Source organism: Mustela putorius, unplaced genomic scaffold, assembly GCF_011764305.1.
Source record: "Mustela putorius furo isolate JIRA1106 unplaced genomic scaffold, ASM1176430v1.1 tig00000139_pilon_pilon_pilon, whole genome shotgun sequence".
Lineage (NCBI taxonomy): Eukaryota > Metazoa > Chordata > Mammalia > Carnivora > Mustelidae > Mustela > Mustela putorius.
In genome coordinates, this window is record NW_025421293.1 from 7,259,961 (window position 1) to 7,287,672 (window position 27,712).

At 53.3% G+C, this 27,712-nt stretch overlaps 1 protein-coding gene across 7 annotated transcripts in view; it reads right to left on the reverse strand.

The window, feature by feature from the left end:
* CUX1 (cut like homeobox 1) overlaps positions 1-27,712 on the reverse strand; it is a 352,615-nt gene that overhangs the window by 272,572 nt on the left and 52,331 nt on the right. For all 7 annotated transcript variants that reach the window (XM_045075003.1, XM_045075002.1, XM_004761600.3 and 4 more), the window contains exon 2: positions 3,645-3,755. In XM_045075003.1, the coding sequence (XP_044930938.1) occupies positions 3,645-3,755 (111 nt within the window). The remainder of the gene's footprint in view (positions 1-3,644; positions 3,756-27,712) is intronic.

Genomic DNA, 27,712 nt, shown 5'->3' on the forward strand with positions numbered 1-27,712 from the left:
TGGAAATATTTCAGGCTAAAACCACCTGCATTTGATGTGTTGTTTTAAAGTCCCCCGAGCTAGCTTTTAAGAGCAGAAACCTCCAGAGGGTATGTTCCAAGTTCACAGCAGCAATATACAGTCCTGGATTCTAGATGCCAGGCTTGTGCGAAGCCCTCCACGCGCTCACGCGCAAAGACACATACACAAATCCACACCACTCACATACAAACACCACAGACACACACACACACACAGGGACACACACACGCACGCACGCACACGCACACAGGGCAACCTGGCGAGCTGGGCCCCCTCATCACACTTTGGAGAGGTGGCAAAACTGAGACTTTGGGAGGCTCAGAAGTCTGCCAGAGCCACCAGGCGGTAAGTCACCTGAGGTAATCTGTATGGAAAGTGACAGAACCTAGAAATGCCCCCATCTTTTATGTTCAACTCTCAATTATTAATTCGACAGGGAATGGATGCTTTGTTGCAAAGTTAAATTTAAAAACCATTTTTCTTTGAAAGGGACTCTTTTTGTGAATCAAAGCAACATATAAAACGTTATTTTTGAAGTAACTGCGACGTTCTTCATGTTGACTTACAATCCGGGGGTTAAAAAGACATCGCAGTAACGTCAACCGACTGTGAATGTATTCATTTAATGACAGAAGATGGACACTTTAAAAAAAAAGTCCTTCACGTGAGAAACCTTCGAGGCTCTGGCCAGCGGGACGCCTGCTCCTCAGTGCTCTGGTGTCTGTGCCTGGAAGGACTAGGAGGCTGTCCGCGGAGCCCACCTGTGGAGCCCAGCCTGCCCTCTGCACTTGAGCTTTTCCAGCTGCCCTTGGGGCAGGGCCAGGCGGGAAAATACAACCTCCCCGTCGGGAGACAACCCTACTCACATCACCTCTGCCTCTTCTCCGGTGCCTGACCTGCGCGCCGGCCCCACTAGCTGTTCACAGACACTCGGAGCGCACTTTCTGCTTCCCCAGAACAGAGACGGACCGTAGACTTCTCGTCAGCCGGCAGCACAGCCCTGGCCTTGGCCCTGCCACGCTGGCCACCCTGGAACAAGGGCCCGCTCCTTCTTCCCAGCTCTGGGAGGCGTGAGGTTCCTGGTGTATGTCTACCCCGGGGAGATGCCTCTCCCGCCAACAAGCTGATTTTTATTTTATTATTATTATTATTTTTTACCCCTGAGAACAAAGCTCTAAGCAGCCTTCACTTTTACACGCCCAATCTCTGTAAGAGCTCCCTCGACTGCGTTGACTTGGTCAGGGGCGGAGCGGTCCCCCAGCGGAGAGCCACAGGAAGAACCGATGCTGGAGAAACAGTCGGGCCCCCGCACTGAGACCCAGACAGACAACTGAACAGCCCTTCTGGATTGCAGACCCCACACTCACCAGACCTGCCCCCCACACCCCTGCCCTCCGTGTACCCCAGAGGACCCCACTGTAGCTACTCGCTCCGCCCCCCCCCACCCCAGTCTGGCCTCCTCTCTGGAGCATTCTGGCTGGTTGGTGGCCTAAGTGAACCTGCCTTCTCCACCTGTTCTGGCCCCAGCGTGCCCACAGGGACCCACCCAGATTTCAAGGACGGACCCGGGATGGGAAAATGCAAGGGGAGGCGGCGCGGGGCCCACAAGCAGCTTCGGCCTCGCCAGCTCCCCGGTAACTCCTGGGGCAGCGGGACTCTCCTCCCGCAGAAGCAGCCTGAGCGAGCACTAGCCTCGACCCGCCGGCGAAGGCCAGGAGCAAGCAGGACCGCAACGTTCCGTCCCCTTCCAGGTGTGCTCTGAGCCTGCTTCTCCAAGGAAGACAGTGTCTCAAAACGTGCCCGGCAAAGAAACACCCCAAATGGCATTTACCACCCAAGCTGCTTCTTCCCTGAACCTCTCCTATTTACTGGGATCGGGAGAGAAAATGCCACAGTTCAGGGGGGGCTTCCTCAAGCTCTGGGAGCCGATCCCCGGTTTCCACGTCAGTGGAGGGGCTGTCCCCAGAATTTACCAGCTGGGCCCTCAGCGGCGGGATGGGCTCCAGCCCTGGGATCTGACAGGAGCCTGGGCCTCCGGAGGAACATCCAGGAACGCAATTCTCCACTCCTCCTCCTCCCACCACTTACCACAGGACGGGCCACATTTACTTATTGTCTGCTGCCTGGGAAGGATGACCTTGACCTTCTGCTTTACGCTTTCTATGGAGAGCCCTGGACTTACGGTCAGCAAGGGAAGGGGAGTAAGAACCCAGGAGAGCAGATGACCACTCGTCACTGGAACGGTGTGAAGAGTGGCTGGAGAGACCGAGGTGAAGGGGGTCGGCCAGGGGACACGGGGTCAAGGACAAGGAGGAGAGCTCGGGAAACCCCACAGCCGGACCCTCCTGGAAGGCCTGCTCTGAAAGGCCCTGACAGGAGGGCAGCGCCTGAAGGAAGGGGGTCCTGCTGCCTGGCTGCTCCGTGGGCTCTGGCCTTCACTCGAGACGAGGCGGACCATGGAGCGCAGCGGCTCCCCCATCCCCGCGTGGAACGGTGACCCGGGCCTCATCACTGTAGTGCGCACTTCTGCTTGGGTAACACATGCCAGAGCCACGCTGAAGGGCAGGAGGGGGGGCAGGCGGTGGTCTGAATGTAAATCTCTTACGGGGACCTGCCCCGGGAGAGCCCCTTGCTTCCCGCTGGGCCATCCTGCCTTCTCCCCCACATATTTATTCTGAAATAGAGGATTACTTACTTATCCCCCAAAATGATTCACGACAACCCGCCCTCAAACAGCGAGTTACTCCGGCCCACCAGAAACGGGTCTGCTTCTGACAGTTCCCATCGTGCCTCGATTTCTCAGAAGTACCGGGCACCTCAGCGGCAGCCTCCCCTCCTGACCTGCTCCGTGTCCCCCACAGAGGCATGTGGGCGGCTGCGGTCTGCTCTCACCTGAGCGGGGGGGAGCGGCAGGCTGGGGCGAGGGCCCCACAGCACGAGAACCACCGCGGGCCAGACCGGCGGAAGCTCCCAGAACGCAATTCCCACGTCTGTTCAACTGTCTCTCAAACTTTCCTTGCTTTTCATGTCTTAAAAAGCCTCTGAGAGGGACCGAGGGGCCTGGGCAACAGACTGGGAAGATGCTTCCCGAACCCCCCGAAACACTGCCTTTCCAACACGCACTTACAAGAGAGAGCAGAAAAAGTAGCTCGTGAGGAGCACGTCTGCAGCGCCCTTTAAAGCGTATTTCGGGAAACAAGCGTCTCATAGGCCCTACCCGACGAAATGTCTGGTCTGCAGGCAGCCTTCTCAGATACGTGTGGCCTGCAGATATCACACCGGGGAAGGGGCGCTCTGAGGACCCCCACACCCCATCCCACTACGCCCTCGTGCTCGGGGCTCCCGAGGACGCGGGGTGGCGTGCTTACAGACGTGGGCGAGGAGCGCGGGGGCTGGACGCCCAGATGGGCCACGCCGCTGGCCACGTGCCTGCCAACACCCAGCCAGGCCAGTGTCTGCCTCTGGAATGAGCTCGTGCTTTCTCCTGTCCAGAGAGCCCCAGGTCCCCACCCGCAGAGGGGCACACAGCCTGCTGGGGACACAATGCTTGCACCACGGCTCCCGCATACGGACGGGAATGAGGAGACCCCCGCGCCGAGACCGGGACGGTACTGTGGCCTCACCTCTGGAGTGTTCTTCTTGAACTCGCGGCTCTGCTCGATAAGTCGCTTTCTGGACTGTTCGCTTTCATCTTGCCGGTTCGCCAGTACTGTTGCGGTGGCATCGAGTTCCCTCTGCGGAGACACGAAAGGGAGGACCAGATCGTCACTGCGCTGCGAACCAGAGGAGACCACATCTGCCTTTGGCAGAACCCAGGAGGGGTCCCCCGTGGCTATGGGGAGTCTCGGCTCCCGGGCAGAGGGGGCTGGAGGCGGCGGTGGGGAGGAAGTGGATACTGAGGCAGTTCCCCTCCAGTCCATGCACTGGTCCCAGAAAACCCGAATGGCTCAGCTCGGTGTGCCCTGTTTCCACGCACACGAACACCTACTTCCAGGACAGAACACGCCGAAACGTTTTTCTCTGCTAAACCCTGCAATCTGTCTGTCTTCAACCGCGTGGGCTGGATCTTTGGTGGCGTATCACGTCCAGGACTATCCGAATTAACCTGCTACTCGCTTTCAGGGGGACCTTTAAGAGCCTATTTCCAAGAATTGTGATTTGCGGTATGTGGTCAACTCTGAAAATGAGGCACCTGGAAACGGCGGTTTTCCTCCAACTATTTTCCTCGCACGGACACCCTGAGAGCTGCCAAGAGCAGGTCCCCTGGAAGGGGACCTCTGTCCACACGACAAAATGACACTCAAAGCAGAGACGACCTGTGCCCTGGCCTCGGGAATTCTGGGAGGAGCTGTCAGCAGGACCGGTTTCAAACAAGGCTGTGGCAGATGGGCCCAGAGTGGTGTCCTGGCTGACAGCAGGGGCACGAGGACATGCCGCCGTAGCCACCGAAAGGCCGCTTTTCTCACTGAGTGGACTTCGTGACTAAAGACACACACCGGCACATTCTGCTTAGGATACAGTGCGGCTGCTCCACGTGGCTTCTCTATGGTACGGCCCCTCCCCCCGAGGCCCGGCAGAGCAAGGACCCAATGGCAGACCGAAAGGCGGGGGAAGTCAGAGACAGAGATCCCAGGAAGTATGTGCCTCTCCCCTCCACGCACCCTCCACCAAGCCCACCAAGTCCCGCCTGTTTCCCTTTTGGGCGGAAATAACCCCAGCAGGTCTGTAGGGCCTCCTGGTGGGCACTCCACTTGTGCCCGCCAGGGTGGGCCACTGCCAGACGAGACGACAGGGCACTGTAGCCAACATCCAGCGTGCTATCGACTGGGGAATGGCAGACAGTTTTAAGGGGGGGGGCGTGCGCATACACCCCCCCCCCCACCACGCTCTCCCCTTTCGTGTTTCTGGCATTACAGCAAATCTTGGGCAAACAAGTCCAAAAGAATAACATGGGCTAGGATTCAAGAACAGATGTCAAAGCTACTGCAGAAAAGAGGGAAACACTGCACATTTTGATAGACCACATTTGAAACACATCCCAGTCGAGTGAAGGCAGGAAAAAAAGAGCAACCGAAACCCATGTGGCGCTGCGGGGACGGGGACGGGGAAGAGGGAGCAATCGCAGAGAAGCAGAAGGCTTTTCAAAAATATAAACAATCTGGTTAGGAGGAGGACTTCGGCGGCTATATTTAAGCGGCAGCAGCAGAAGTTATAAAAGGAGGCTTCAAGAAGTGGGGAGCAATGCCAATATTGAAACATGACAGAAAAAGTAGAGTTGATGTTTGGTTCCCATTGCCCGCAGATGCAGAAAACGTGGAGAAAAACAAAGAGCTCGGGACCGCTTTCAAGGAGGACCCTCCTTCCTGGAAGGGGAGGGGGTGTCACCCAGTCTGCTGGAGCCACTGGACGCTGGGGTCACAGAGGTGACCGTGCGGCCCGGCCCTGACCGCCCCCCTCCCGACGACACCTTCCTATCCAGGGGGACCAGCGTGGGGACAGTGGGGGCAGTGCTGCAGGAGACATGGAAGAGCCCTGGGGTCCCTACATGTCCCTCTCCCTGGAGTCCAGCCCAGCCCAGTGCCAAGGAACCTCACGGGCACATCTGTCAGAAAGGCCAACTCAGAAGGGCTGAGCCCGGGACAGGTCGCTTGGTGGGAGACAGCAAACCCACCTTCGTCGTGGAGCCACAGGGCCAGTGTGCCTGGGGTGACCTGCTGCTGGTAGTTGGGGACCCGCCACAGGCCTGCCACACTCTCTTCCCCACGCATGCAGACATATGCACGTCCACATGAGAAACCAACAGGGGGGCCCCAAATTTAATACCACGCCACCACCCGCCACCGTGGAAACAGATTGGCACAGCAAGGAAAGGTTGTGCTTGCCCGGTCGGACTTAGGGCTCACAATCTTTGACCGGGTCCCTTGCAAAACCTCCCCCGAGTCCTTATGAAGGACACTGAGGCTTTCTAAGGCTGTTGGGACAACACAGAGAAGAGACAGCTATTAAACATAAGCCAAATACTGTTTTATTATCTACCCGGCCTGCCTATTCTCAAAGTGTCAAACATAATGACACATTAACAAGGGAATTTAATGGGTTTAGGGGAGGTGGCGGTGGGGCCCTAAAATACAGAATCCTCAGTCCCTGAGTCACTTAAAAAAAAAAAAGCATGGAGAGTCCCCTCATCTGAAAAGCACTAAAACCTCACAAAGGGGCGGGGGAAGCAAAAACTGGGAACCAACTGCAGTATCCAACAAGAGTGCACCCACATATCCACTCGAGGACCATTTGGCAATGGTTTAAAAAAAAAAAAAAGCTCCATGCGCACTAGGAGACGGGATGATCTTCAAGACATATTTAAGCAAAAAGAGCAAAGTGCAAAACAATGCTTGTACTGTTTGAAAGGCTCTCTCTACATACCCTTGCATAAGCTCTGATTGTCTCCAGAAATATACAAAAGATACTTGTAACTGCTTGGCTCTGAGAAGGCTTTGGGTGGGGGGAGGGAGGGGAGAGATGGACATGCCCTTCACCGGACGGCTGACCCTCAAAGAACACGGGTTTGACCTGCGCGGGGCCACTTAGGTAGGTGTGGGTTTGTTGTGACGCGACACCGTACATGTATTTTCTCTTCCTTTTCGTTTCCTTAATAACGTTTTCTTTTCTTTCGCTTATTTTATTGCAGAATACAGAATACGACACGTGACATACAAAATACGAGTTAATCGATCATTTAAGCTATGCTCAGGCTTCCACTCAACAGCAGGTTAAGTTTCAGGGGTGTCCAGAGTTATAACGTGAATTTCTGACCATGCGGGCGGTTGGCGCCCCAATCCTCAACGTTCAAGGGTCAACCGTATCTTTTGACTATTTTAGCCGCGTGCATGTATTACATAATTAGAAAACCTGTACTATATGTTAATTTCTTAAATCCCGCTAATGTGAAAAAATACAGATTTACATACAGAAATATATTTTACATCATGCGTCCCATACACGCAGGTTCGTGGTCCCTCCTTGTCCACCTGCCCAGGAGCAGAGGCCTGGAATAAATGACCTCTTGACTCACTCTGGTAATTCAAAAAGGCAGGCCAGCCCGTCCTTTGTCAAAACAACAGCTGTTTCTTGCACAACCCGCTGCACACTGGCCAGTCTCGGGGCTTAGGAACAAGGAGGAGGTGGCCAGTTGCAGAAAATACCACTCACCCGGGCCAGGACTTTCCTGGGGAAGGGCAGAGGAAGGCGTCCCCTCGAAATGATTAAGAAAGATTCTAAACATCTGACAGCCCCAGGTCCAAAGGGACGGGGAGGTGGCAGGGCTGGCGGCAAACCCGTGGGCTCTGGGCACATAGGTACTTCCAACAAGGCCGAAAGAGGTGGAAATCATCCTGGAAACGTGTTTTACATGGACAGGCACCTGGATGCAGAAACTGCAATTTTTGTTCCAAGTCACCAAGTGGCAATTGGCGCCAAGAGGTGACGAGGTCCAGAGCAAGACCAGTGGCTTTGGAGCCAAGGCTGTGTGTGCACAGGCACAGTCCTTGCTGGGAGACGGCGGTCTGCCACAGAGCTGCGGATGCCTGCAATCCTGCCGGCCTCGCCGCTAAGAATTTCTGGGATGCTCTTCCTCTTTTTCGGACGGATCCTCCAAGGGCAAAGCTCCTAACGCTTTCACTTTCTCTCTGCTGGAACGCCAGCCTCTCAGCCAGTGTTAAAGATGTATTAGCCACAAAAATTACAAAGTGCCACTAATGGCCTATTTAAAAGAAAATTTTCCCAAAAATAAACGAGTCTTCGTAACATCACTGATCAGTCTGAAACTGCTCACCTTTGGAGTATGTACGTCCCCTGTTTGTCTGTATTAAACCGGCGGGGACGGGGTACCCGCGGTACTTCTCTGAGGCTCCCCTTCTAATGCTCCCAGGCCAGGCCGGCCTCGGCCCCCTGCTCCCTCTGGGCTTCTCCCCCAGCACCCCTGGGCTAGAGCATGAAAAGTATTCTCTGGTTCTTATCTCTGACTTTCATTCCAAGGGTTAGTTCATCTGGTGTTTCCTTCAGGCTCACCTGACAAGCCGATCAAACAGCAAATCTTGAATATGAATTCCAAATGGCTTTCTCGGTAAAACTACGAGGACTCAAACAAAAAGCACAAGGCAACCCCTACCCCGGGGCTTTTTCTGCTTCCTTTCCAGCAACAGGGTCGGGGGACCAATGAAGCTGTTCTGGCTAGACAGGGCTGTAAGGAGCCCGAGCGACCACCGACCAGCCTCCTTCCATCACGCCCCCTTGCCCAGACCCCAACACAGAACATCCGAAGACCCTGCAGACACTGGCCTCGGAGAAGCCTGGTTTGGAATCCAGGCTCCATGCCTGCTGTAACCTGTGTGGTTCTGGGTAAATGACGTTCCCTCTCTAGAAATAAAATTTAAGATAAGCCCGTTCAATTTGTGGCACGGGACGTGATCCATCAAGAGCACGTACTATCCTGTACTATCAGAGCCACATACTTGACCGCACACTTGACCTGGGTGGCCCGAACTTAGTCTGCCACCCAGGACGGAGGCTCCAGGGATGTACGGATGAATCAGAAGCTGACTCCGACCTCCAGGTGCCCATGGTCCAGCCAAGGAACCAGGCAGGCACAGAAGAGCAACAAGACAGAAGGGACCGGGCCCAAGGAACCAAAACAGAGCCAAGGTTTGGAAGAGAACATAACTTCCACCAAGAAAGCATTCCAAGTTTTCACGAAAGATGCCCATCTCGGCTGGGGCCCATGGGTGAGAGGGACTAGGTCCCCATTACCCTCTTTCTCCTCCCCCGGGGCTCACCGAGTCCCTGGCACAGCCAACGGCGTAGGTGCTGTCAGAGACCCAAGAACAGGGCTCAGAGGAACCAGGAGCCTGGTCAGCAAACACCCCCCCCCCGGGTAGGGGAGGGGGCAGAGACCCAAGAGGAACAGGCCAACATGGAAATACATGGGTTCAGATAGAAACGTAAAGGCCATTTCCCCAAACGTGTCCCCCAACAGTGACCAAGACACCCACCGCGAGCGGACAGGAAGGTGTGCACACATTTCCTGTACTTGCATATGCACGAGATGCCTCTGGAAGGCTCTATAGGTACAAGATGTGGTTACCACCCTCTATGCTGGGAGGAGACTGGACAAGCAGGCCAGTGGCCAGCAGGGAGATGCTCTCACCTTCTCCCCTTCATACCTTTGGAATTCTGAGCACCTAACTGTAATGCCGTCTGCTAAAAAGTACACCTTTATCTTTCCAAATCTCCCTTCTTTTCCCTGTAATGGGATGCAGGCTCTGATAGACGGATAAGGAAAAACTGACTGCCCCCCTTCCCAGAGCGCTGCTCCCCGCGGAGCTGCAGGAAGTGCATTTTGTTCTGTTGGTGGGTGTGTGCACTGACCAAGGGTGATATTTAAAGGAAAACCTTGCAGAACACCCAGAGTAAATGCTACAGCTCTCGCTTAATTTCAAGTTTAGATAGAAGACCAAGTCTGACCCGTTTCCCAAGTGCCCTCTGCAGACACCTGGCGCTCATCCATCGGTTTCCTGCTCACAATCTTTGATTCAAAGCGAGTGCCACCAGAGTCTGAGTGCCGGCTCCAGGATTCTGTGATGGGATGGCACGGAGGGGCCAGCAGTGAGCACTCGCTCAACAAAGACGCACTTGCCACAGAAGTCACACAGCCTTCAGCAGGGACCCTCTCCACGGAGGGGCAGTGGATGAACTGAACGGAGAAAAACAGCACAACGAAAGGCAGGAAGGCAGGGATCCTGGAGTCATACAGGCGGTCCAAGACTTAGGTGCTCAGCATTCCCCGGGGGCACCTATGACCACGGACGGAGCTGGGGGAGCTGTACGTGTGCGGAGGACACACACACCCCCTCCAAGAGAGGGAGCACTGCCCAGATCTGAGCTTGTCATTCCCTGCTCAGAGCCTCCAGTGGCTTCCTAGGGGGCAGGGCACACGGGCTTTTCTCTGCTGTCCCCAGAAGGCCCGGCCCCCTCCTTTTCCCTTGGACCCTCAGCACCGGCTGTTCCCTCTGCTTGGTGGCCTGTCCCTGCTCCCCGCCATCAAACTGTCAGATCTCCAACTGAATACCTTTCCCAACCCCATCCTCTTCCACCCCACCCCGGAAGAGACTGTAAAGTGGGTGAGCCCAGCTCCCCAGACCACGTGTGCCTTGTGGAAGCAACCCTGGTTTGCAGTTCGCGTGTGTGTGCAAGTGTGCGAGGTTGGTGCGTCTCCCCGTGGGCCGTAAGCTCCAGCGGGGCCTGCCTTTTGCTTGCTACAGAATTCCCAGCACTTTACGTGGTGCTGGGGTACATCACAGGCAGGCAGTCAATATTTGCCAAATGAAAGAATAAGTTTAAAAAAGAAGAAAGAAAAAAAAAAAGAAGGCCAAATGTACCAAAGAGGGGACAAATTTAACAACTGCAAGGCCTCCAGTCGGAAAGAGACACGGCTGCAAGCACTGAGGTCCTGAATGGCAGAGAATGTTCTAGAACAGTTTAGCAGACTGGGGGCTGAGGAGGAGGAGGAGGGGGTCAGGCTGACAGAGCCGGCTTCTTAAAAGGCAGGATGGACGGGGAAGGCGGCAGGGGGTCCTGGGAGAGACCCACACTCCCCTCTTGCTCAGCCTCCAAGGATCCTGGTTCGAGCCCAAGAATGGTACCATTTTATAAAAATTGGGATCATTTGCCCAAGAGGGACTCCTTCCTGACGGAGCCACCCTGGCGAGTTCTCCGAGCAGCAACCCAGGAAGCCACTGTCATCAGCACTCCGTCCCAAGAATACGGAACGGGAAAACGGGTGGGAAACATCCATCCCAGAGACAGTGCTTTGGGGTAAAAGAGGAAGCAGCAAAGCAGACATGGGCTTCACTGTTGAGACTCTTCCACTGCCTGTGAGTAGGGTTCCTTCCCAGAAGGAGAGCTCAGGAGGGGTCCTGGGGAGCGAGTGCTCTTCCCGAGGCAGGGAGCGTGCTCTCTGGGGGCAGCCCCGGGGAGCCCGGCTCCTAGCAGGGGCTCAGTAAACACTGGCCAAGCAGAGGTGAAACACACACCTGCCCTGTGACTCTCCAACTCAGGGAGCAGAGAGGTGGGTGTGTGGACAAGCAAGGGGACTGCCTCCAGCTCAGGTTTCTAGCTTGGGGGTCGGGGGGGCTGAGTCAGAAACATGGTGCAGCCCCATGAAATGAACATGGCTCTTCCACTAACAGCCTGGGGATCAGAGTCCCGGCGCAGGACACAGCCTTCCGGCCGGATCCCCACACCCCAGTGGCCGTACTCCCAGTGTGGGTGTCCCACCACGAGGTACGAGGGTCCTGCTCCCCGACATCCCTCGAGAAAGACAGGATCTCTGTGCACAGTGTGCACACGGACCGGCCGAGCTCTCTATCCTAAAGCAGGGACACTAATACACATCTCACGGGGCTGCCGCATGGATTAAACAGGGTAAAATGCCTACTATGAGGACTACGGTCGGTTCTCTCTTCTCTCCCTATTCAAGCGGATCCAGCCTCGTGTAAAGGCTGTTCCCTTGAGATCCTTTTACCCTGAAGATGGTAGGGGTCGTCTGATACGTACTCAGGACTTAACCAGTCTGGGACGTGACCTAATATTATTAGTTCCTGATCTAGGAAATTCAAATAAAACGATTTACTCCAACACAGACTTACTGCCTGTCGCTGCCCCGTCTGAAGGCGACACCCCCGCCAGGAATGGGTAGAGGGGGGAGCGAACAGTGGTGCGGGCAAGGTGCCTCGGTGTCAATGTTTAAACAGAATTTTCAATCAAGTGAATGTGTTACCGACTCATAAAATAAAAAGTGAATAAAAACAAATACCCTGGCCTAAACAAAGGCTACCAGTACAAGGTTCTCACACAAGCCCTTTTTGAGAAGTCCTCGGGATGGAGAAATTTCGACAGAGAACCAAGGTTTTGTTTTTTGTTGTTTTTCACCCCGTTGCAAACCCACTATGCAAAGACAAAAATGCCAGATGTATCCAACAAGCACTGCGCTACATATAATACTTGCCAGACTCTCATTGAAACAGTGAGACATGAGAGACGGCGTCTCGGTGATGCATAATGAAAGTGAGACGATCAGAGCACCGGTGCGGCGGGGAGGAGGCCCGTGTGGCCGGGGGGCTGCGGCAGCGAGACGGAAGGACGCCTTTAACCCCGACAAGAGGGAGTCTGCTTTGCGAACTGACCAAGGCAGAGGAAACTGCTGATACCTGCCCAGTTCTGAGCTATAAAAATGTCTGCTTTCTAAGTAGCCTTCTTTACCGCTCTCTTTGTCTCTATTATACAAAATTAAAATCTGCCCGCCGGCCTCCACCTTGTAGACACACGTGGCCCCACATGGCAGGAGTGCTCGCCCCCCCCATCCTAGACTTCTCCGGAGAGCCCCAAAGTGCCTGCCTTCCTCCTCTCCTGGCCTCTCCACCTGTCCTTGCTGTCTGGTTCTCTCATTTGCTTGGGCTCGCTACTGCTTTCTCCCCTGCTTCATTCTCGGGTTGCAGCGAGGGCCTCCTTGGCTAAACCCCTTGTCTTCTGCCTCCTCTGTGTTTCCCCAGGCCACAGCCTCCACGTCCGTGCCCCCCACAGGACCCGGGGACGGCTGCTGAGGTCCAACCTATTGGCACCGCCCCCCATCCTGTAGGGCTCGGGATGCACTTCAAAGTGAAGCAGCCACATGAGCTCTGCTCATCCCACATCCCAGATAGGGAGACTGAGGCTGGGGCAGGTAAGAGACTTGCCTTTGCTAACAAGCACCCAGGGAATATAGCTCCCTTGACTTTGGGACATCCATCACCCTTCTTACACTTAGTACACATCAGGACATGTGTTTTAAAACCAAATGAGAGGGGAACCTGGGTGGCTCAGTCATTAACCATCTGCCTTCGGCTCGGGTTGTGATCCCAGAGGCCTGGGATCCAGCCCTGCATCGGGCTCCCTGTTCGGCAGGAAGCCTGCTTCTCCTTCTCCCACTCCCTCTGCTTGTGTTCCCTCATCTCTCTTTCTCTCTCTCTGTCAAATAAATAAAATCTTAAAAAAAAATAAATAAAGCCAAATGAGAACTTGTCACCATTTTAAAACACCCACAACAGTTGGATCCGGGGTGTCTGCGGTCTAGCTCTGGCTGCGGGACAGGAGATGGGTGGGTGTCAGAGAGAAAAGATACCTCGAACACCCACCACTGCATTCAGGATGCAGAGAGGCTGCCCTGTCAACCAAGTAATTGGGCCCCAGAACCAATTAACTAAAGGAGGGGGAGGACAGGGAACTGCACTAGCCCCAGCAGCCACTAGCCACGTGTGGCTACATCCACTGAAATTAGAGATTCCGTTTCTCCACTGCAGTAGCCACGTTCCAAGGGCTAGTGGCAACTACACGATGACAAAGGTACACCGGTAAGCACCACTGCATCAATGCACTGCACTCTGCTGGTCTAGAATGACTCTCCAGGCTCCAGGGGGGATGCTATTCGCTGCTACAAGACTGACATTTAACAGACAGATGAAACCAACGAGTAGCCGGTGGGATCCGCCCAAAACACACCAACCACATAGGGGTCGGGGGTGGAGCTGAGAGCTGGATCTGGACCTGGAAGACCATCTCCATGGAAGCTGAGGTTCTCCGCGGTAAACCCGGTGCCACCCCTTCCCTGTGCTCCAGCTTAATGCACCTGACTTTCTCCAGCAAACAGGAGGGAAGGTCATGGGCTAAAAAATGAAGCAGGAACAGAAAAAACGTGCTCGAATCTCAAAAAATAATTAAGCCGCTGCCAGAGGAATAGCTCTGATCTCATCTACGCTGGTAAACGTTTTCTTCCTAAAGTATTTGTTTCAGAAAATAAAGCCTTTAATTTGAATGCTTTAGGAGCCAAAATTTCTGTCTGTTGAAAATATTTGTTTCTATTGTTTGGCAGGAATCAATTTGTTAGGGCACCAGCCACTCTGGCAACGGTTCCCTTCCACTTCTCTGGGAAAATGCTTGGCGGCAAAGCCATCCACCGCCCTGCAGCTCGCTCTCTCTCTCTCTCTCACTGTTTGGGCTACCCCAGCCACAAACATCTGCCGGCACAGACACATGCCGTGCAACAAGCCAGCCCGCCGGTGTCTCGGCTGCGACACAGCCACTCTGAGGGTCCGTGGGAATATACGACTGGACTTGGTGGGCAATCAGCTGATTTTGATGATCAGAAGCAGCGCCCATTTCATGTAATTATTTTTGTGAGTGAGAGAAGACCTGTCACCCAATTGTGGGTGACTTTCCCACATAGCCCCATCTTTTATGGCACGAATGAGGTCTAGGAAGTAAGCAGCTGGAGAATTTCTGGGCAGCCAGGCTCCATCCTGCCTACGAATCGCCAGGTCACCAAGACACCCCGAGCCTCGGTCTGCTCATCTGTGAAACACACCACCGGCCCAGGCTCGCAGGGCTGCTGGAAAACCATGTGGCATGAAGGATAAGAAAATCTCCGGGAAGTCAAAACGGCTCCCCCAAAATGGCAGCTCTTACTTTCTTCTGCAAGGGTGAAGTATCCTCCAAAGTCCTCACTTAAGCCTTTTTTGCTCGCTACGGGGGGGGGGGGGGGGGGGTAGATGGGGCGCTGAAGAGACAGATCATGAAAGTTAAAAGCTATCACAGTTATAGGTGAAGTGCTAATAACTTCATTTTGAAACTGTCAGGTTAGGTTTTTTTAAAATCACAGCTGTGGCTTGCACCAGAACTCTACCTGTAGCTGTGCTCCCTTCTCACATTTTAATTAGCAAATAAAACTCCGCAAAAGCTCTCAAAAAAAAAAAAAAATTTTTTTTTTTAAACCTGCAGTTTAGAAGGAAAAGTTTTTTTTAAAAAGACGGCCCAGCAGCTCCTGTGGAAAAGCAGACCTGTAACGGACATCGACCCTCGCCGTGCGTTCACAGCACTAGAGCTGCGTACGTGAGGCCAAGAGATGCCACCGTGGAGCCAGCTTCGATCTTGTTTTTGCAGTTAATTTTCGAGATTTGGGGTGCCGTGTTCAGCGAGCGAGGTTTACAGCATCCTGCCATTGGTTGGGAACTGCTGCCCGCCAGATGGCCCGGCAGAACGCATGGCAGAGAAGGCGAACGTCGCCTGTGATTCCTTCACTCTCTGCTGGCACCGTGCTGCGGGCCGCTGTCAGGAAATCTGGGTGCTGGGCACCAACAGGTGACAGGACACGAGGGCTCCTGGTGCCCAGAGCAGAAACGGGACTCGAAGGGGGGCCGCTTCAATCCTCCAAGAGTCTCACCTCAAGCTGTGCTAGGTGGATGGGAACCCCAGGGCAGAAAAAGGGGGAGCTCCGTGAGCTGCCCTGCCACGTGCTGCCACCAGTCTGCCCACTCTGGGCACTGGAGTGACCATTCCCGTCACCAGCTGCACTCCATCCTGTCCAGGGAACTTTCTGGGAAAGAGCTGGAGAGATGCTTTAACTCCGACTTCAGAAAGCCAGCTAGAGAGCTTTCACTAACTAACGCACACCCACGACAAACTAAGTCTAACTACACAGTGCGGTTCACACTCAGCCGGGGCAGCCCCCAATGCCCTCTGAGCTCTGAGCCGGTGCGAACAGTCCCCTCTTCACCCCGGGGCTTGACTCCCCGGTCTCCACAGAGCCACATGGGTTGCAAAGGAATTTTTTTTTTTTTTAAGATTTATCTTCCAAAAAAAAAAAAGAAAGAAAAGAAAAGAAAAAATTTATTTATCGTAGAGAGAGAGGGTGCAAGCGGGGGAAGGGGCAGAGGGAGTGAGAATCCCAGGCAGACTCCCACTGAGCAGGGAGCCCGTCGTGGGGCCCGATTCCAGGACCCCGAGATCATGACCTGAGCCAAAACCAAGAGTCGGACACTTAACCGACTGCAGCCACCAGGCGCCCTGGGAACGGCTCCTGGGGCAGGAAGCGAATGCCAGTTACAAAGCATTCTGATCTCCCCGTGACAGCTCCAAGTTCAGGTTCTCCGCACCTGTTTTCCCCTGACTCCATGTGTCCTTTCTTAATTGCACAGACGCCACTGGTCTCAGCCCAGGAATGACATTTCTCTGTACCCCACATTCTTGGTTCTCTACGGCTGCACCTCTGTGACTTCTGGAGAGGCACAGGGGACAAGAGGGTTCCAGTCTGAGGGCAAATGGAAGACCCCCGTACAGCATGATGTACAAAAGGACACGTCTCATCTCACCCCACTGGCCCTCTCAGAGATACAGCGACGTCGCCCGTGCACGGCCCCAGGAGGCAGCTCCGCCCAAGTGACCCCCCTGACACTGGCAACTTCTCCGCCCGTGGCCCTGCATCACAGGCAGTGACGCACCAGCAGCAGCCAGTGTCCTTCCGTGCCAGCAAACACTCGGTTCTGCCAAGCTGATGTAAACACAAAGGAAATATTGCCGCAGATCCACAACGATAATCAAGAGTGTCACTGATCATGAACAAACACCATCAATTATGTTTCATATACTCCACGAATTCTGGAAAGCGCGGCAACGTATTTATCAAGATTTTCAACAAGAGCTGAGACGAAAGAGGGTTTCCTGGTTTACTCCAGCCTCCACGCCCGTCCCTCTAAGTGCCTGCTTAATGGGTCCCAGTGGGTTGCTGGGCACCTGTCGTTTACTTTAGAAAATGGACATGATCACCGAGCACGAAAGCCTGGCAACATGTGGCGGCAGTGGGAGCGCCTGGACCAGGGGAGAGCCAGTGGGTCCGACGGGAAGAATCCACCGGTATCCAAAAGAGTTCGAGGAAAGGCTATGACCAGCTTCACACTAATCACACTCATCGGGGGAGTTCCCGAGCTCTCCGTGGGAAGGACAGGGCGCCAAAAGGCCAACACGCCGAACTTACGCGCAAAGAGCTTCCGACTCAGTAAAACAACTGGACTGTACTGTAAGGCAGATCGCTGCAGGACAGGTACCCAGATGAGCTGGGAGCTGAGAGGGAGAGAGGGGACCTCCTGGCGGCAGGACCGGGGGTGGCCGTGAGGGTTGGGGGAGACGTCATGTGGCGGGAGCGGGGAGAGGAGGAGGACTCCAGAAGGCCTAGGGCGGGCGGAGGTAATAAAATCAGCTGCCTCTAGAGTTCACATCACATCCCTTGTTGCTTTAATCACCACGGGGATCCTGCGACGCGGTCGTTATGGCCCCTTTGCCCGTGAATGAGGACACAGTGGTGAAGGCCACCTGACCAAGAACACACCACCGTGCGGGGAGAGTTTCAAGGCAATATTTTCTACACCTAAATCTGCTCCTTCCACGCCAGCAAAACACTCTCAAAAAGCACAATAGGCTTGGGGCTGGCGGGCTCGGAGGGCACAGAGGGCAAGAGCTCCAGGGCTCCGTCCTGGGCCCCGAAAGACTCTGTGCTGAGTCAGTGTGTCTCTGCTTCTCCAGTCTATCGGTGACCAAGGCAGCTCTTCTGAAAGATCATTCTGGCAGTGACGGGGAGAAGGCACTGGAGGGAGCGGAGGCTAAGAGTGGGCCCAGCGATTCAGCAGACGAGCCACAGGACAAGGGACAGGGTCGCCGAGGGCTCCAGACGCCCGCCCGAACGCCTGCGGAGCAGGCAGCTGCCCAGCCATGTCTGAGATCAAGAAAAAGGAAAGAAACAAGAACTGTCTCTAAATTAATCCTGAATCAGCTTCAGTGGATAAAGTAAATACAGGAAGCAGCCCCGAGAAGAGAAAATAGGATATACTAAAATGGAATTAGGAGCCTGGCATTGAAGACCGTGGAGACTGACTGGCCCCAGCCCAGCTGCTGCCAGCTTGTGCGCGCGTTCCCGCCCCCACCATCCCCCACCGCCCCCTGACACCCCCCAACCAGGCTTTAAATACTCACGGGGGTCCCGGAGCCAATCGGCGTCGGACCTGTCAAAGCTGACTGCTGGAATAAAAATGGAAAGGCCGAGTGGCAGCCGTAACATGGAATTTCCTTGTTTTTATTAGTTTAAGGCTCTTAAAGAGTAACTTTTACATTGGGGAAAACTTTTCAAATATGTACTACTTGAAACTTAGATCCAGTTACTTCTCACATGTTTTCAATCACTCCGCTTGCCAATTTTACTAGTTATCAAAAGACATTTGTGGTTTAAAAGCAGGGGAATGGGTTTCCCCCTCCCAGTACATCTGCCCTTCCCCGGGTGACCTCAGCCCGCTGGATCCCTAAGCCGGCCAGCTGCCAGAAGGGGCTGATGGGCCAGCCCGGGCTGTGCTACTGGATCTCACAGCTGGAGGAGGAGGACAACTGAACAACGGTTCAGTTCCCAGCGCCCACACTGCAGGGACACCTGGGTAAGGATTTTTTTTTTTTTTTTTTTAAAACAAAAACTGGTAACATCCAGCTTTTTGCAGGGCTGTAGCTACATGGATATATCCAGGAACGGGAGTTGGTTACTCAATTTTCAGTTCCTACAGCTAAACCTCTGGAGGTCTGGCGATGATAACAGGGCTGGTCGGGCTTCCTTCTGGTGATCATTCAACACGGAAGCTGGGCAGCCAAAGACTGAACCGTGCACGATGACCCAGGTGTGATCTTTAAACCAGCAAAGTGGCACAGGCCTCACCCGTTCACTGTTGGAAACCATCTAATAAACTAAGTGCTGATCTCCAAATTCACCAGGAGCCCCTTGTTCCATTCTCACTGTGTTGGCCAAGCACAGGCTGGAGTGGCTGAGCTTCCAAGGGTGGCAAACCACACAGCCGTCTCCAATCAAATGACGTTCAAGTCTGTGCCATCGCCCCGGAGGACAGAGGCAGTTTGAAACCTCATTAAAAACAGAATGAAACAGGGGCACCTGGGTGGCTCAGTGGGTTGACGCCTCTGCCTTCAGCTCAGGTCGTGATCCCAGGGTCCTGGGATCAAGTCCCGCATCAGGCTTTCTGCTCAGCAGTGAGCCTGTTTCCCCCCCCCCTCTGCCTGCCTCTCTGCCTACTTGTGATCTCTATCAAATAAATTTAAAAAATATATATATTTAAAAAAAAAAAAAAAACAGAATGAAACATACCCAGGTGTCCTAAATAGTTGGCTTGGTACCAGCTCAGAGCGAGGCGCACTGGGCGTACTGGCTGAAGGAGGCTGACTGCCCCGCCCCCTCCATGCACTCAGTACTCCACACTTGGTATCATGTGCTTGACAGTCCCTCCCTGTCCACTTGGGGGGCCCCGTGGAGGCAGGCTGCCCCCTCCCAGGGCCAGGCTGCCTCTCTGTAGCATCAACGATAAATAACACAGACTCCTCAGGTGAGAGCACTGGGGTGGCAAACGGGCTATGGGTCTGTACATTTCTAGTATGAATATGTCCTTCCCCACAAATACGACAAAAAAGGCAAACAAATGCTCTTAAGTGGAAAAACTTCAGATGTAGTTTGTTCGGCACGGGCTCCAAATTCCGGGCATAAACATTTATTTTTAATCGAGCTGCATTTTTTTTTTTTTCATTTAAAACCTGTTAATTCCATGACTGAGAATTCATCAAGTTTCAGACTGGAATTAATTTTAGCAACTGCTTTATACCAAAAATATTAGTAGATGTGGCTGTGTAACCGGCCGGCTTCGCACACTGTCATTGAGAAGTCTGCGCATTCACAATGCTCTCAGAGAGTGTGGTTCACGCCGACAGAGCGGAGTCTGGAAGCTGGTGAGCTCCATCTCCTCCCGAGGAGCCCGCGGAGCTGGGGAAGCAAGGCTGGCCATCTGTCTGCCCGCCCTTCTTACACAAAACTGACCGTGGCATTCCGTCCCCTCCCCACTCAGGGTGGGGACTACCCCCGCACACACCCAGGTGCCTTTCACCACATGCATACGGGTTACACACCTACCCGAGGCGGGAGGCTATCCCCACAGTGACTGGTGTGTGACACCAGTGACACCTGCCCGCCTGCTGACCCTCTTTCGCGAACTTCACCCTCGCGGATTGTTGTGCTTGCCTGGAAGGCCGCCTGCGTTGGTTAGGGCCCGCTCAGGAGCGTGTCGGCTGTGCTCTACTCTCCTGAGACAGGTACCCTGCTTTATTTTATTGGTGACACGAGCAAATGTGGCCCGATTCCTCGAACGCTGGGCCACCAGCGTCACCTCCACAGTTAGGCAACAGTAAGCACGTCTGCACCGATTCTGCCTAAAGACTCGATCCCAGTGACATCTCTCAGAGGGGAGCTCCGACCTACAGATCACTGCAGGGGTCACTCGAGCCCCACGAGGAGGGGCTCAGAATTTCAAGGGCCTCAGTCCTTCTCCGCTGCTATCATAAGAATGCAGGTTCTCCTGCCACTCCGAGGCTGAGCCCAGCCAGGGTCTGGGAGAGTCACCCGGTGAGGCTTATAGACACCTCTGCCCACTGATGAGCACAGGCCCCGCACAGCGACGTCAAAGTCTCAGATTCCTCTTTTCCAAATAGAATCCAGAGCCGACGGCCCCTGTCTCTCTTCCCTGGCACTCCGGTCCCCAAAGGCAGCCAGTATCGGAGCCAGGCTCAGCCCGGCAACTGGGCTCTGATGGCTTTGCGCTGGGCTGGCCTCGCGGACGCTCTCTACCTCCTCCTGCACATCTCCAGGAGGAGCATCTCTCATGTAATTTCTCAAACGTCCAGCATCTAAGGAAGCAGGAAAGCCGACGCGGCTCAGCCAGGGATGGGTGCTTGGCGCACGGGGCTCGGCAAGGCCACCCTCCCGGCCCTTCGGCGACCAGCTCTGCTCTGCACACGGACCACGTCCGGATGGGGACGGCCTGGAGAAGTGCACTCTAGGGCTACACAGTTTATCTGAGTTTAACAGTCAAACCAGGTCCTCCTCTTCAGGACTCTTAGTCCAAGAACCTCCCTTAGGGAGTTTAAACAGCTCCCCTCCCCGGCAGCACCGCGCCTCACGATGATAGATCCGTGAGGGTTTTATTTAAGACCAGCACTAAAGTGTGCCATTACTTACGAATCCGAGGGCCTGCGAAAGTCCAAAAACGGCTCTGCAACTTGATTCTGTATCACCAAAGCACTTCCAGCCATGAAAGCCTGGGCCACGATTCCGAATGGAACGTGGTCACACCTTGCCTAACTTTCTGGAGAATCACGATACCTCTAGACTTGTTAGCTGATTAAAAACGGGGAGAAAAGCCCCAACACGGTCCCCCCCATAAGACATTTTCCTACCTGGCAACCTCACCACGGTGACGAGGCAAGACCCCCGTGCAACCTCACGAGTGTGCAAAGCACACGCAGGGGTCCGGACGGCAGCAGGGACATCGGCACGAAGAATGTGCTGCTTATTTACAACATCTCCAAAGCGTTTCGGGCCTAACTTGAATATATATTTTGCACAGTACCAAAACTTTTAAATATCCACAAGAAGATTTCATTTTTATAGGCAATAAACATTAAATCTAAAGGACTGGAACATAAAAAGTGTTTTAATGCCATATAAATCACCTTTCCCTAGACAGACTAAATCTCCGAAGGTTTTAAGGACTGCAGTATAAATTTTTATGGCAAATTATCTACATAGAAATTATCTGCACGAGATGCACTTTCATCCCTCTTTCTCATTTACATAGTGCTGACAATCTTTTCCATCACAACAGCCCATCCAGGCTGGGGACGCAAACGGACAGGGAACAACAACGAGAGCCCGAGCCAGGCGGGGATCTTCCTTCCTTCTTTCCGCCCATCGTCGGCTCCTGATGCAACTGGGTCTTGTCTGTTGTTCCACAAAAGCCTCGGGCTAACCCTCAGCCCAGGGGGGTACGGCCGCCCCAACAATGGGAGGAACATTCACAGGCTGAGCCCCAGACATGCTTCCTACCGAGCTTCTCCCGGGCCAGGGGCCAGCCTGCCCGATGCCACTGGGACCGGTGGTTCTACAAACTTTCTCTTTGCCGGGCAAGTATTGTGCACGTGGTTTTGTTTTCTAGGTTCCTGTTTTAAAAGGAATCCCAATCCCAATCCCAGAAATTAGAGGACTGTCCCATCAGAGAGGAAAACGTGACCCATGTTATCAACCACCATTTTATTGTATCAGTGAATTACACAATTTCAAGCCTGCCCCGCCAAATCCAAGGAGACTGAGAGTTTCTGTGCCCTCCTAGAGTTCTTTTCTGGTAACAGAACAAGAAAAAGTAGCTAACATGCCTGCCTTCTGGCCTGCTCTTAATCTTCGCCAGCCAGTCTGAAGAAGGAACAAGAGAAAAGGTTTTCTGGAAATAGTTTCCCTATTGGTTTTATCCGCATAATAAATATTAAAGTTAATTTTTTGTGTGTGCCTTTCATCTAGGAGAGGGTTAGGCCCTTTAATGGTCTAAAAACTTAAATACAGCCCTCCATCACATTCTTGCAGGGCCTAATTAAACACAAATAGATCTAGCACCACAGAATTCTGCACAAGAAACGAGAAGAAAAGAAGTATTTTGGCAAAGGGGCACCGATTTCGACTGACTCCAGCTTGGATGCAGAAGCATTAACGACCGACTGATGGAAAGGGAAAGTACACTTGAACAGCATTTTTCAATTAAACAGTCACTTTCTCATGGAATAAAAATCCACATAGATTTTTAGGCTGCATATAACGCAGTCATGATGAGCCCATTTCCTCTGGTTCATTACAAAATTTTCTTGTTGAAGTGGCAATTTCTGCCCTGGTCGTCTAAATGAGGGTAATTAGAAGCCCACAGTAAGTTTTTCAAAACAGAACAACCCAAAGACACTGCGGAGTATGGTACCACAAACATTGTGCTTTGCAAATGAAGGAGGCAGCATTTTCTCTCCAGATTAAAAGACACTTGCTGCCAACTAACAGCAGCTTGTGTAATCTTATTTAAAATGTGCTAAAGCATTACGCCACTTCACCAAATGGGAGGAAAAAGGAGCAATACTGAACCTAAAATGAAAAGAATCGGACCAACGCGTTGCTTCTAGGTGTCATTTTCTCAAGAAGCGCGCCATCTCCACTTGCCATGGGTCAGCTCAGAGCAAGGAAAGGGACAGGTCATGGACAGCCTCACTTGCCATCGGTCAGCTCAGAGCAAGGAAAGGGACAGGATGTGGGCAGCCTCACCATTTGAACTCATATAGGAGACGCTCCTGGGCTCTGACTCACTCAAGATCTAGTGAGGCCCCTGCCTCTGCGTGACCCTCTGTGGGGACAAAGAGCTCAAACGGGCACCACCCCCTGCCCACATGGGGCTTCTAGTCCAGAGTCTATAGGAAGCAAAACACGGCCACCCGGTTCATCAACAGCATTAGCGACAACAAGGCCGTACAAGGAATTCGCTTTAACGGTTATGGACACTACGCAATGAAGACTAAGAAAAAAAAAGAGCAGATGTTCTCCATACAGAAATTCAACACCCACATCAACTGATTTAAAAACCAAAATGTCACAATTTATTTTGAATTTAGGGGGAAAAATAAAAATAAAGGACTGCTGCCCCAAATTTAATATTTGAATCCAATAGTCCCAAATCTGGGATTCAAATGCTTCTAGCTCCGTGAATCCTTCCCTGTTCGCCCCTGCACGCCCTCTGTGGCCACACGGCACGTTCTGTGCGGTTTTCAGTTATGAGTGGGTCTTCCAGGCCCCACTGAGCACACCTCTAGGAGACGGGGCTGTCTTAGGTACCCCTGCACTCCCTGCAGCGCCCAGTACAGGTCAGAAGTCCGTGCCCATCACTAAGTGACTCTTGATCCAAGAGTCACTGCCCTCACTGTGGAGTTCATTCTCAACAGCCGACTTCCCTGGCTTGGAGTTCTAAATAAATGATTAAACAAAGTGCGTTTGGCGTCTCCATCTGAGAGCTAAACATCTCTGCGAACAGAATCACACGACCTATAGTAATTCTAAAAGATACCTCCGTAGGAAAGGGTTGGAAACGCGATGCAAAAGCATTTTTTAAAAAAAGCAAAAAAAAAAAAAAAAATTCTGCTAAGCGATCTAACACGAAGAACTAAGGCATCCTACTTAAGTGACAAAAGAAGAGTCGAAAATAAGAAGCAAGTGGCAGCTTAAACAATGTCAAACCACACTTGAGAAATAAAAAAAGATCTCATGTTAGCGGGTCAAGTGAAAAGGCAGACAGCAGTAACCACAGCCACAGAAAGGTCCGAGGTTACCCTGTCCAGTTCATTAAGCAGAGAAGGATTTAAAAACCCAAATAAATGCTATTCAGAAAATAGCCAAGTAGATTTGTGCTCTAGCAGGGGGAGAAGCCACACAGGGTAGACTCAAGCTGCTATTTTCCCACCCAGACTGTATATACGTTTTATAAAGGGGGCCCCCCATTTTGCCCTGTACAAACCCACAAAGGCGGCAACTTGAAATCCTAAGGCATGGGTTTCACCCTGCTCCCAATCCATCTAGGGCAGGGCTCGCTGCCAGGCACTCCGTACCCTCCAGCCCTGACTCCTGCCCGGGACAGAAAGCAGGCTCGGCTATCCGGTCAGGTTGGACCCAAGGCAGGAGGGAGGGGGGGGAGGAAGGCCATGGGGGGCAAAAGCTCTCCTGCCAGTCTGCTCTGACCCCCAAACTCTCGTCTCCATTTTAGTCACTGTCTGGGATTTCGTTATTTCTGGAACTGAGGCCCTGCCCTTTTTCTCACCAATGCCTGCTTACCCCACTGCCAGCATGGGGGTCCCTGCTCAGAGCCCACAGACCCCCTGACACCCCAGCTCTTTAGGTCTCTGCCAGCTTCACGGCTCCTCGTGTCTGTCTGTCTGCTATTCCACATCAGACCGCCCTGGTGCTACAAGCCGTTCACCGGTGACCCCAGGTCTTTCCTTGCACTCTCTTCTTCCGATCCTTGCCTGCCCCTGGCTTCTCCTCTCCTCCAATCACCTGGGACGGCCCACCACACACCGGAAGAAAGGGTTTTACTGTCAGGGCAGCCGTGCCTCTGCTACAGAGACCCCGGTATCCCATCTAAGCTGAGCAGGGGCAGGAAAGCTGGGGATTCCAGAAAACAGAGCATCCCCCATCATTATTTATTAAAACCAAGTTTCTGCACCCCGCGGGCAACCAGCAGTATGACGTCTGCAATGGCAGGGTTCCTTCTAAGAAATTATTTCCTGAGCACTTCACACGCCCTGGATGTTCTAGGAAGAGGAAAAAGTGCTATACTCTTCTTAAGGCGATTTTATGAACCCTTTAATGCTTAAAGTTAAAAAAAATTTAAAAATTTTTTTAAACATTTAAAAACCCAAAAACTAAAGGCCGGGGGGTGGGGGCAGTGGAGCGGAACAACCCAAAAGCTCACGTGTACCCGGAAACTAAGTTGCGGTACAGAGATCAAGGCACTGGATTGGAGCAAGGGGGTGCCTCTTCCATAGCCCATCCTGGGGGGCGGGGGAGGTCATGGGGGCGGGGACAGGATTCTCTGAGCATCCATTTCCTCATCTGCAAATCACAGGTGATACCAAGGTCTGTGAGGTAGGGTTTTTGGGAGAACCGATTTGATTCAGTGAACTTGAAGGACCGTCTCCTACGCGCCAGACCCTGGGGAGAAAGGCTAGACGGAGCCTCATTTCTCCGTGCCTCCAGTTTAGGAGGTTTGATCTCCACAGTGAACAAGAGACTCAGGCTGACTATACAGACAAGGAGAAAGACCGTATTCCACTGGGCGCTAAACACATTTATTTATAAGTAAACACGAATATACAGAGGGACGTAAATCTGAAAGCAAACAGGAACGTAGGTGAAGAGCCAATGGAATTAAATGAGACGAAACTCAGTGTTCAGCAACAAGGGAAAAACTTCAAAATGTCCAGTGTATGCCCCGCAGCGAGTTTTAGCTTGGAGGTCCCTAAATTCAACTTTCTACATCAGTTTCTTAGTATGGGATGTGTTCTCCTGGAGTGAGCCTACCGAGGTTCCCATGCCCGCTGAGCTCAAAGGACACCTAAGAATTGAAAGCTTCTAAGCAAAATCAAGGTCATTTTCATCACTACATGCTCTTTGGTTTTGGTTTTCCAATCCCTGGATACTATGAGTAAGGAATGCCCTTGGAGAACAGATCCGAGAGGAAGACACAGTTTCGGTGGCTTGTACCACACAGTGGCTATGGGTTCTGTCCTGCCAGGCTCCTCCTGGAGGCCCCCTTCAGTGCCAGGAGACTAGAGTTCAGGCAGGCAGTCCCAGGGCTGGTACCGGTGTCCTGGGTGGCTCTTTGTCAACACACAATTCAGAAGGGAACGGGCAAAGGAGAAATGGCACTGGTCCTGACCTTCCAGAATCTTCCACTCATGGAGCTCCTTTAAAGCCTCACTTCCAGCGTCCACCAGGTCAGAGGGGACTCCCAGCACTGCAGGGACCCCATTCGCAAGAACATCTATTCTTGGGCACAACTGTTTTCCTGGTTCTGTGCTTGGAACAGGACCGGGGCTGCACCGCGGTTGAGTCTTGGCTCCTTCTGTCACCATGGAGCAGCATTAAACCCTGGCTGGCTGGAAAACATTGTACGTTCCCGGGCCGTGTCCAAATCACAATGAGGTGAAGGTGACCCAGAGCCAGTGGGAGGAAAGGGACAGGAGTGGCCATTTGGGGCCTCCTATAAAGGCCAGAGCCTGCCTGACCTCCACCCCACCCCTCACCCTGGCCGCAGCATTCTCAGGGACAAAAATCCAACCAAATTCAGCGGGGCTGGGGTGGACACTTGCAAGATCAGGACTTTCCAAATACACACCACCCCTGGGGGGGCCTCACACTGGACTAAGTTTTCAGTGGCCGGGGGGGGGGGGGGGGCTGTGGGCGGGCTCCCAAGTATGCCTGAGCAAACAGATAAGTCAGCGCAAAATGCCAGCGCCCTTTTCAAGGGAGGTCCCTGCAGGCACCCGAGGCTGGGACCGACATGTGACAAGGTCTCTGGGCTCACATTGGCACAGATATTCGGGTCAATCAGGAGACGGAAGAGGCCTGGGAAACTTCACCTGCCACTCGCAGAGTGTCTTCAGGGAGGTGGGGGGGGAGAGGGAAGCACAGGGACCCCGGACCAGAACTGCCACCTGTGCCTCACTTTCGTCCTGGTGAGGACAGACGGAGCTGGCAGACAGGAAGAGCTTAGAACAGTCCCCAGCACGCAGAGGAAATACTCCACAAGCCTGAGCCACTATTATTATTCCTTGATGCCAACGGTCTCATCAGAAAGAGCCAGGAAAATATCCTTGGATGACAGGATTATCTACTGGCTAATTCACGAGATACGAAGAGGAAATCTCGACAGCGCTGAGCTGGGTCTTGAAGGACAAGACAATTCTGCGGTCTCCGATGCCTTCCCCCTCTTCCCCTCGGGCCTGCCAGAGGAACTGCCTCTCCCAGCGTCCACCCAGAGGCCTCGAACCTCCCTAGTGACCGTCCCCACTGACCAGTCCCTCTCGTCTCTGCCCCAACGCTGCCCGGGGTGATGTGACCCTTGCCCCCGCCTGACCGGAAACCCTCCCTGAGCAGGGCACCCCCGTAACTGAAGCTATCGACGCTCCTCGGGGAACTGGGAGATTTCTCCCTGCCCCCAGCCCAAGGAAACAGATCTCAAAACGTTGGCCACATGAAAGGCTCATGTGTAAAAAAAAAAAAATTCGGTTCAACCAATATTTCCGCTACATGCAAATCACAGACCCGGGCCCTGCAGAGGGCACGCGCAGACAAGAGCGGAAGAAGCTGGTGCTTCAAAGTTCCTGA